Below are 11,128 nucleotides of genomic sequence, written 5' to 3' on the forward strand. Positions count from 1 at the left end.
TGATGTTTTGGCCATTTAGTTTTTGTAGGCAAAAAAGAATGGAGACTGAAGTGTTTGGTGTTATAGGAAGAACAAGCAAAGAAATTCAAAGATCTGAAGATAGGAAGCTTTGAAGAAGGCAAAGAACTATGTAGATTGGAATGAAAAAGATTTAAAAGTAAAGTTTGAAATAATGAAGAATGGGGCTATTTATCGGTTTCACGACGACGGTTCAAAACTGGTAGTGGTCGACCGTCGACTGAAGCACATTAAATACCTGGAAAATTGTACCGACAAGACGTTTCGGTCACTTCTGCTGCTTATGTCACGACGATTACGTCATGATCGAAGGCTCAAATCGTTTCTTGTCATTACTCTCTAAAAAACGAGGGGACTATCTATATACGGGCAAAATCGGGTGGTTAATCGAGATCGGGGTGGCAGACCGAGGATCAAACCCAAGTTATATTGGATCGTTACATGAATAACTATTGCCTAGCTCGTGATTCAGGGATCGATCAAGATCGAGACCAGCTAAGGTTGAGACCGAGAAGGATAGAGATCTAGTGAGATCGAAGGAAGCGTGCTAAGTCGAATAACAGAAAGCCGAGGAATCCGTGACCGGGCGAGGATTGTGGCGGAGATCTCGGCATGTATCAAGTCAAGACCGGTTGATTAGCCAATCAGGAGATTTTCTTCTGTATTTAGAATTGTACCATATGTAGAACTCCTCTACTATATAAAGTGGGTTTCAATCATTTTGTAATGACAGATTCACGCATAACAAAACAATATATTACGTTTTCTCTCTTAAACTTTCTTATTGAGTAGTTCAGTTCTTACTCTTCAATAATACACTTAGTTGGTGCGAGGGCAACCTAGCTCAAGGGCCAAAGTTGTATGATATATCGGTTTGCTTTATTTTACAGTTAATTTCTAACTTCAATTTTCATATTTCTCAGTTTGTGCCAAGTGAAATCACATATCCTTAAAATCACTTATAAATTTAATTATTATCCGATTTTAAGAGTAAACATGTTTGTTTATAGATTTTTAGCAGATTTCGAAAACAAAATCTTCAAATCCCAGAAACGACTCTAGAGTAGTGTTTGAAAATTTTCTTTTTTACTCACAAAACTTTAAATTCATTTCAAGTAAAATTCATGTCCAAGCATAATCTTCAGCTTTCAAAAATTATTTTTCATCTCATCTTTAAAAACTCATATTTTTAAGAAGTTACGTAAATCACAAGTTAAAATTGAAAATCAAATGTTGTTAGAAGGAGGGAGGCGAGTCATATCAATTATGCAACATGCGCCAGTCGTGTATTGTTTCATTCTCTTTTGGTAGTAAGAACGTGAAAATTAAATGTATGCGAGGAAATTAATGATCGACTAGAGATTGTCTTAGGAAAGTGAATGTTTTTAAAGAACTGTATAAGAAAATAAAATGAAATATAAACATTTAATTTAGGAGTACAAATATATAAGAGATTATATTGCTTCAATGGAATCAAAGTGGACTTCACTTTTTAATGAATCTGAAGTCCGTTAAATATTGAAAAAGTGGTGCTTTAATTTTTTTTTGGGAGAAGTGGTGCCTTTAAAACATTTTCATAATCTGATATACTTATTTATTCTTTTTTGGTCGTTTCCACAGCTTTTCATGATTATGCACATTCATTGTACTAAAAGTTTAAGCTTCAAGTCCCCAACCTAAACTATGCAACGGTCATTGGCACAAGAATATAAAGGATCAGGTGTACAAACCGAATCGAAAAATCGCACCAAATCGATTGAAAAAACTGATTAGGTTTGGTTTGATTTTGTTTGGTATTAAGTAAAAAAATTCGAACAAAACCGACATATAAATATATAATTTTTATATATACTTTTGAGATTTTATATAGAATTTTCTTTAAAAAATATCTAAAATATTTGGGATTCTCTTACGGGATATAATATTTAATAGAATATAAAGTGCTCCATATTTATTAACTAAAATTGGTGGGTTGTATGATTAGTTTCTTATCAAGTGTTACTTGAATGCATCAATCTCTTTTGTTCTTTCATATTCATATGTCAAGATCTATTAAATTCGTATATCTTTTTCGAATTTGAAGTGATTATCATTTAGGTATCATATTAATTTTTATGTTTAATTACTAAATACGATTAACCTTGAAAGTGTACATCAACAAAAAATTATTGCCAACGACTAAAAATAATTACCATGTGTTACTAAAAAAATTCTCCCATAAGAACATTTTAATAGATAATATGTTCATCAATTTTTTAAATTTTTACTAAACATATATTTACTCATAAAAAATTTAAGAAAGTAAGATTAAAATAATATTTAAGTAATAAAAATTCCGAAAAACCCGACAAAGCCGAACCAATCCATATAGTTGGTTTGATTTGATTTTGATAAAAACCGAATCAACCCGATATTATGGGGTTTTATCACATGTCATGCTCTGTTCTAATTGCTCTTCCTCTTTTCATGTGATACAGAGACAAATTGGAACAAAGACTAACATTTTTCACTTTGAAAGCATCCTTCACCTAAAGTCCTAAACTATCATCTAATTTACATAATGAACAACTTCAGAATTACATTTGAAAGTTCACAAACACAACTTAACACGTGCTGCGAATGAGACTCATTGAAGTTTATTGGATCAGCTACATTTTCATAGAGGACTAACGCCGCACCATATCTGTACATACCATGCCCCTACGTACACAATGTTGCAGAAACTTCGAATAATCAAGGGAGAAAAGGATTATGAGAAGGACAATCCGCCCTCTGTTTTCTGTAGGCCCTGATAGTGGAAAAAGGTATAAAAAAACAGCTATTCAGATTTCAGATCATCTCATTAAATCTTTTCTTCAAGCAAGCAACAAAAGACCATCTCACTATCAACATGTCAATTACCTGGCAACATTTGTTCCTCCCAATGTTACAGTTCCCAAAATAATAAAAAGAAAGGGAATCCCAATCAGTGGATGATTTTTCCTCCCTCCTCTAGGAACTCCACTTCTTACAACACGTGAATATCCAACTGATAACAAAACATTGTCTTTCCATTAGATCACGGGTTAATCTCATGTTACAGGTCCACATAAACACACATGCATATGGACACTATAAGGAGCTCTAGAGAAACTTACCACCATGTTGACCTTCCTGTCTTGTACCTGTAATTGCTATTCAAAGTGAGACGATGAACCCAACAAAGAGAGTAAGGAACAAATAAAACAGCAAGCAATAACAAATAAGTGTACTGATAAGGCTCTAGACATTTAATGCACATACCATATTTATCTTGGGGCAAAATTTAGTGTTTGCCACCCTAGAAATTCGGGTTACTGCATATTTGGCAAAATGGCAGCCTGGTGCACGAAGCATCCCACGTTCACGTAAGGTACGAGAAAGAGCCATACCCCCACCCCAAGGGGGTATGATAGAGGCAGTCTACTCTAATGCAAGCATCAGTAGCTAATTCCACGGCTCGAACCCGTAAAGTATAGGTCATACAGTTACTGCATATTTGGTTTCTCTAATTTCAATTAGGGCATGAGTTGAAATATTAGGGACAATTGATGATGGAAAATGGCCGGTTTAATGCTACTGGATTCAAAATTTGATTGCTATCCTAAAACTTTGTCTATTTTGCTTTGTAAACCCGCATAGGTTAGACAAGTGGTACTAGGGATCTTTGTGATCTTTGTGTAAAGCTACACACGAAAAGTATCCAACAAGTTATTCAAAGTGGTAAGGATTCTTTCTTAGAGGATGTATAAGAGATTTGTGAGAAAAGTTCTAACTTTCTCGCTCGCACACATCACACATAAAAGCATTGGTAAACATGAGCATGTTTGGAGTTGCGCGGATATTATAGTTCTTTTGTTTTTTAGGATCTGATAGAAAAAAGATTCATAAATTAAAATGAGCCGTAGTAGTATTCTTGATAAGAATGCTACAGGAGAGGGAACATTATAAATAACAGTGTAACTTGTACCAATTGTAACATAGAATGCTGATTATGAATGGAGGTGAGATGAATTAAAAAGCCAAAAATAAGCTGGTTGCATCAACTTAACCAATACAAGATGTACACTTTGAAGAAACACGACTGAAAAAGCCAAAAATAAGCTGATTACTTAAGGATTTATCACAAGAGTACGGAATGGAGGTACTTTTAGTGCAATAGCTTATAGATTGACTTTCTTTGTTTTTATAACAACAACAACAACCCAGTATAATCCCACTAGTGGGGTCTGGGGAGGGTAGTTTGTACGCACACCTTACTCCTACCCTAGGGTAGAGAGGCTGTTTCCGATAGACCCCCGGCTCCCTCCCTCCAAAATTTCCTCACCTTGCTCTTGGGGTGACTCGAACTCACAACCTCTTGGTTGGAAGTGGAGGGTGTTCACCACTAGAGCAACCCACTTTGTTTTTATAACATTTTAGAAAATATTTTTCTTAATACCATATAATATTTTTCTATGTGAAATTAGGAGATACAACTTACCACTTATTATCACCATAAGTAGCAACAAGTTCCTGAATGCACCTTTTGTCATGCTAAGAAGTTTCAATAAAAGCCTCCAACATTTTGTTGCGCAAGTTGATGTATTAAACTAGCAACCACCGAAGTTCCAGCTCAGTTGTATGAACTAGTGTTAGCTAACCAGAAGAAGACAACAAATTTTGCAAAAATATCCAAGCATATAATAGCATCTTTACTACTACGTCTTTTGGAGTTAAGCTTGATAAGAAAATGACATATTCTGGAAAGGAGTTTACCCTATAAAGGCACATGTAACGATCTTCTATTATTGGTCCCACGTAATGATGATCCATGTCACTTTCAACTTTATAATACAAATAATGAGTTGTGCAATAGGATGTCAAAACTACCAGAAGCAAACTTATCAGAGGAACTGGTGGTCAAAATCAGGCCAATAATAGATGGAAATCCATATGCACAATTCTTTGCCAGCCAAAAAAGCATTCTACATTTTCAAATATACAAATTCGAGTTGTTGTTAATGCTTCTTTAGATCAATGTGTATACACCCTAAGTAGATCAAGTTACAGCAATTTGGATAGACCGAAACAATCCAAATATAGTGCTCGAAAGAGATATTATCGTTCATGAACATTCATGCAACAAACATAGAGTAACACATTACTATAGTTGTTATGACCCGCTACAATATCCTTTACTTTTTTCGAAAGGTGAAGGGGGTCGGCATCAAAGTATAAGGAAATGTCGCAATTCAAAAAGTAGCATTACATAGATGAAGTTGCAACCGTCAGCACAAATATTCCAGGACAACGAAGAAGAAGGTAAATATTTATGAATTATGCAATACAAAATTTTCAAAGCTTAAATTAACGATTATCAATATAAACAAATCTTACTTATAAGTGTACGAAGTGAATCTAAAGGATATGTGTCTTGTAAACAGTACTACTACTATAAATTACAAGTACAAAAAGAAGAGAAATTCATATTACTACTATTTGACATATTATTGCAATAATTGGTTATTGACATGTACATAAGATTAGAAACAAGGCTTAAATATTTTAGAAATGAACAACCAAATCTCAGAAGGGAGATATATCGAAGTATAGTTGACAATGTCTGAATGTCATGACAAGAGAATATAGAGGAGAATAGGTCGGTCAAAGGATATTACTTCTGGCATCCTTTGGAAAAAGTAAAGCATATTGTAGCGTATCATAACAATCACATTAATGTTTTACTCGATATTTCTTGTCTAAATGTTCATGAACAATAGTATCTCTTTTCAACAGTATCTTTAGATTGTTTCCGTCTATTCAAATTGCAGCAACTTCTACTGAGGATGTTATACACACGTTGATCTAAACAAACATTAGCAGCAGTTCAAATTTGTACATTTCGAAATGTCGAATAATCTTATAGTTGTAGAAAGAATTGTGCATACGGATTTCTATCACTTCCTTGGATAAGTTTGCTTCTTGGAATTTTGACACCCTGTTGCACAACTCGTGGGACCAATGACGAAAGATCGTGATATATTTGTCCGTGCCTTAAAAAGTAGAAACTTATTTCCTTGAAAATATCATTTCTTTATGAAGCTTAACTCCAAAAGACGTAAAAGCAAATATGATACAATATGTTTGGATATTTTTGCGGAGTTTTTTGGCTTCTTCTGAACACAACTACAAATAATTCGTATAACTCAATTGGAACTTTGGTGGTTGCCAACTTGATACATCCATTTGTGCAACAAAATGTTGGGAAAGAAAACTCACCAACACAACCACATTTCTAGTCTTGAGCCTCATGAGTGGCATCCGTCTCTCACAAGGTGATCCACTATTGTAACACTCTTATTAGTTGTGTAAAAAAAGTTTTGGGGGAACTCATTTTTTTCAGAGTGGTATTCCCATAGCGAATATCCAGCAAAAATTGAATTCCATTTCCATTTCTAACCATGAATAAACTAGTCAATCACAAAGCATCAATCGTTCAAGACAAATTAAGGGTCCTTAGAAGCTCACACTTCTAAAGGAGCAAATACCTTATTTCATCCCACCAGATGATAATGCTTCTCACCTTTTCCACTTAAATACTAGTCTTTTGCCTGCGACAAAGTCCGAACTTGTCACGTGCACCTGACACTACACATCACGTGTTGTACTCTTACCACTAGACTAAAGACATAGGGGCTAAATGAAACATTTTAGCTTTCTGTCAATGCCTTAAAGAAAATAGGAACTAGATCAAAGCTTGTAACATCAAAGGAATATAAGGAAGATCTAACAGTAGTTCTCGCAGGAATATATAATGGAGAATTATACACTATATGTTTTTAAAAGGGACAAGATGAGTGGAGAAAGAAACAATATTGTAAGCGGAAAGTGGAAGGATCTTTAGTTGAAAATCATGTTAATTTGCCATTTCATCAGCAAAGGTTCCAAGAAAGTAAATGAATCTATTTAGCTTGTCACATATTGCAGAGGTGCTAAGACATGAGAATTACCAGAAAGCAGGCAAGTGTATGCTTCTGAAATCTGCATCCACACACATTTTAAACTTCAATAACAATGACCAATCAAATAAAGCTCATAGAAAAGAAATGGCACATATAAACTGAACCTTCATCATTCAGATAGAGGAAAGGTGAAGGACAAAGAATTACGCTTTTGCTCACACTATTAGATTAAGAAAGTGTGTAGTTGGCACCCAAGGGTGTGGCCTAGTAGTCAATGGAGTGGGTTGAGAATTTGAGGTCTTAGGTTCAAATCCTAGCGGAGACAAACTGGGTTCCAGCTATCCAAGCCTTGGTGGATAAAGTTACCTGGTACCTGTTGTTGGTGGGAGGTAGCAGGTATCCGTAGAATTAGTAGAGGTACGCACAAGTTGGCCCAGACACCATGGTTATCAAAAAAGAAAGTGTGTAGTCGAAGAAAGAGGGGAGAAATTCATACAGCAAGAGAGTTACCAGAAGGATCAATGAAGATACTGGTTCTCATAGGCAAAAATTATTTCTTCGCTCTACCTAAATGGTTCCAAAAGACTACCTTGGTTTGGGATAACACACTTATTATGGCAAGTTTATTATGGAGAAAATGTTGAACGAGTCACTTGCTTTTTCTGTTTATTATAACATAGAGCGTGTAAGACCACATTACACAGTATATAAGTTAGTCCCAAGCGCAACATTGTTTTATGATGCTCCAAAATTGATGAAAATGAAGTTTCAAAGAAAAAGATCACCAGGTATCATAAGTAGAAATGACGAAAATAAACATTGTGGAAAAATATGAAATTCGGTAAAGTAGTTGTTTCAAGGGAGAATGACGAAAATAAACATTGTGGAAAAATATGAAATTCGGTAAAGTAGTTGTTTCAAGGGAGAATAGTAGAAGTGGAGGCATGGGGGTGGGGGGTCGTTGTGCCAACAAAGTGGAAAGTTTACCATCTTAAATTTGAGTTCTGCATCAGGTTTGAGATGAACTGGAAAGCAATCCGGATGAGTTTCCCATACCTTCCTTCTATAGGCAGCTTTGACCTACATTTGTTTGAAATGTGGTACTATGATTAGTTTCATAAATGGCGCCGCACAGGCAGTAATATAGCTTTTACAAAAAATCACTACCTGCATAAGTTTTCAGAATCCTAATAAAGACAAAACAATGAAAAAGAAAATAAACTGAAATAAAAAGTAACAAATATATGTTACAAATCTGAGGGAAATGTTTGCTTAAGCATCATTTTTGGTTTCGTGCCCAAACATCAACCACATTCAAATAGCCCTAAGCTGAATTCTTCTAGAAAACAAGTTACAGAATTCATAAATAATACTAATACTATTACTGAACCGACCACAAAATAGTCCGAGTTCATGAAAACATTTATGTTTGTCAAACAAATTGGAACTAGCGGTGGGTGATTAATGTAGCAAATAAGATAAAGAAATTGAAAAAACACACATGCACAATTACACAGGGAGCATATATTTCACTCCTTTATACGCTTATCTATTCGTAAATAAAACTTGTTTGTGGAGAAAATTTCCATTCACTAATGATAAGCAATTAAATATATTTACAAATTGATAATTTGCAAGTATCCTCAGTTTAATTCTCAACTTACTCCAAACGACAAATAAAAATCAAAGGGAGAAAAAGGAAACAAAATCCTCATTGTAAGCCCTCCCAAAGGGGGTGTTATTCACTCTGCTTTTCTAGTTTCCTCATTCTGCTTACTGTACCATCTCTTCTCCAATGGATATATTATATCATTTGGTTAAGATGTATCAGCAATCTGACAACAATTTTAAGAAAAGTTTCTTCCTTTGGCAATTTGAAGTAAGAATTTACAAACTGACCTAAATAATAAAAAAGTTCAAGAGATGTATAACCAATTTTAAAATAAGCCGCATGACAGCTGAAAAAAGCATTGATAGTGTGGGATAATAATATAAATGTAATATTAAGATAAACAAAATCAGGAAAACAACATATTGAGATAGTAGGAAGCAGCAAGAGTCATAATCAGTGGGGCGTCCCTAATCTTCGGTAAATACATGGATGATGGCATAGTAGAAAAACAAAGAACAAAGATAATTGAGCTAAGCTACTGAGGTATGTTGACGGAAAGAGGAGGTTGCTGAGTGAGAGTTCCAGTGGAAGGAGACCTGATAGATGAGATGTCCTTTGAAATTGATGCTGGTTATATCATACTATGTAACAGTGTCTAAAGGTTTTCCTCCATAAAGGAAGCATTTGCAGCTGAAAGGGGACAAAATATTGTGTGAAATAAAAATGTGTTATTTCTAAAAATATGTCGTTCCTTTCTTCAATTATTGGAGGCTGATCCCTAAAATAAGTGTAGAATTGTAAGAATCACAGTAGGTGTGATAAAATACTAGGCTAAGCAAATTGTTGGCAAGGAATGTCGTGTGAAAGCTAGGCCAGGCAAACCTTCTCAAGAAAATTCTTGAATTATAGGTCAAATCGTAATTCGATTACTCAGTTGTTATTGTTTTACTGTCCCGGTACTACACTCACCTCGTGTTGGTATTTTGTGTAGTATACTAAATAATATAAGAAACAAGCATGCCACACACCTTTCTATGTATACAATAGACATAAAAATATATACCTGACAAGGAGTGGGGCAAGAATTAGTGGAAAAGCCTAGCAAGATTTTTGCCTCGTCCACCAGCATCTCAAGTATCTAATTGTGCCTGAAAAATGTTGAGGCCAAAACAACCAATCAGGTTTGCGGATTCAAGTTAGAAACACAATCATGATGCAGGGAATTTATAGGACACCTTCTACATTACTTGAATTAAAAACATCTTCTCTCTTTATTTTAGTTGTTATAACTCATTTTAGAAACCTGTTTTGAGAAAACCATCAATAACTCGGGCGACCTCAGATATCATTTGTCAAAACACACATAACAGCAGTTAGAATTTTTTTCTTCTTCTTTATTTTTTTGGAATTGCGACACAGATAAATACTTAATAGGTTGAAGCTCTAACAATTCAATAGTACACATATTACAGAAGAAAAGCGAACGAGAATCAGTAATCAAAGTAAAGACAGAGCTTTAAACCCCGGAGAACAAGCAGAAAAGACATTATATGTATCATTTACCAGCGACGAGCTCAAAGAGATGAAGAGATACAGCCACAGCAATTGGGAAAAGAAAAGAAAAGAAAAAGAAGTCAATTATCCGAACAAAATCAAGGAATTTAGAGATCACGCGCCTTGAAGTGAACCGACGCCGTTTGTTTAATTACCGGCTTCAGAACACGTAATATCCTATACCACCTCACGTTTGTATGCAGAATCTGAGTGGTTTTTCCCTGTTTAAAATCAAACTCAATAAAGGAAGACCTTTTTCAGTTTTACAAAAACTAAAAACTTTTTTTAATAGGTCTGGTGGAAAAAGAAATTTCCTTTCAATTTTTCGCAAAAATTGAAAATCAATCTTTTTTTGCTTTTGCCTGAATTTACCACCAACATTGGTAAATTCAACTCTGCTAATTCATTCCCTTTATCACATGTTTGATACTTTCTCTATCTCTTTTTGCAATTTCTATGTGTTCCCATGTTTGTTGTTTGTTACTTTGATAAGTTTTTTTAAAAATTATTTTTGTTTTGATTTATCTCCTTGACCTATTAGAGTTGCTTTTGATACAAAAAATTGAATTGGTTCTTGTTAGCATAAGTTCCCATTGGAATTGATTTGACTAACTTGTTTATATATATTTTCAAAATTTAGGAATTAATAGTTTCTGTATTTCATTAAAATATTGGCCTTCTTTTAGCTAAACTATTGTCAGATTGTGGGTTAGAAATTTGTTTGCTTATTGTTGAACTTCTCCGAATGTTTGTTGATGTCGCAAAAAGTGTGTTTGAGCTTTGGGATGGAGAGTTGAAATCTTTACATGAATCGTAAGTGAAATTTTTTTGAAGTTAGAAAAAAGATGGATGGAGAACCAAAATGCACCAATTTTGCAAACATGGACAACTATTAGTGCTCAATGTAAAAGAATAAAGTAACATTGGAGCTAAGCCAAAACATAATTTGATCATAAGATAAGATTGTTCTATTTTTTTCAAC

At 34.4% G+C, this 11,128-nt stretch overlaps 1 protein-coding gene across 4 annotated transcripts; it reads right to left on the reverse strand.

Annotated features, from left to right (window-relative positions):
- Positions 1-2,457: 2,457 nt before the first annotated feature.
- Positions 2,458-10,405, reverse strand: LOC107798773 (uncharacterized). Of its 4 annotated transcripts, none has more exons than XM_075233855.1 (7): positions 10,269-10,405; positions 9,656-9,740; positions 7,968-8,060; positions 7,029-7,059; positions 3,156-3,182; positions 2,920-3,046; positions 2,458-2,806 (listed from the first exon to the last, which is right to left on the reverse strand). In XM_075233855.1, the coding sequence occupies exons 2-7, from the start codon at positions 9,719-9,721 to the stop codon at positions 2,752-2,754; spliced, it is 399 nt and encodes a 132-aa protein (XP_075089956.1). In that variant the 5' UTR covers positions 9,722-9,740; positions 10,269-10,405; the 3' UTR covers positions 2,458-2,751. The 4 variants fall into 4 exon arrangements, with proteins under 4 accessions (XP_075089956.1, XP_016477295.2, XP_016477296.2 ...); XM_016621809.2 differs by having other exon boundaries at positions 3,156-3,191; XM_016621810.2 differs by having other exon boundaries at positions 10,156-10,349.
- Positions 10,406-11,128: the final 723 nt, after the last annotated feature.

This window comes from Nicotiana tabacum, chromosome 17 (genome assembly GCF_000715075.1).
Source record: "Nicotiana tabacum cultivar K326 chromosome 17, ASM71507v2, whole genome shotgun sequence".
Classification (NCBI taxonomy): Eukaryota; Viridiplantae; Streptophyta; class Magnoliopsida; order Solanales; family Solanaceae; genus Nicotiana; species Nicotiana tabacum.

Bases quoted from the DNA above. Each gene is read 5' to 3' on its own strand.
- LOC107798773 (XM_016621809.2), bottom strand. From the start codon at position 9,721: ATGCTGGTGGACGAGGCAAAAATCTTGCTAGGCTTTTCCACTAATTCT. The intron at 7,060-7,967 runs GTAAACTTTCCA...GTGTGGATGCAG, and splicing joins CAGAACTCAAATTTAAGATG to ATTTCAGAAGCATACACTTG. The intron at 2,807-2,919 runs GTAATTGACATG...TTCCACTATCAG, and splicing joins GGAGGAACAAATGTTGCCAG to GGCCTACAGAAAACAGAGGG.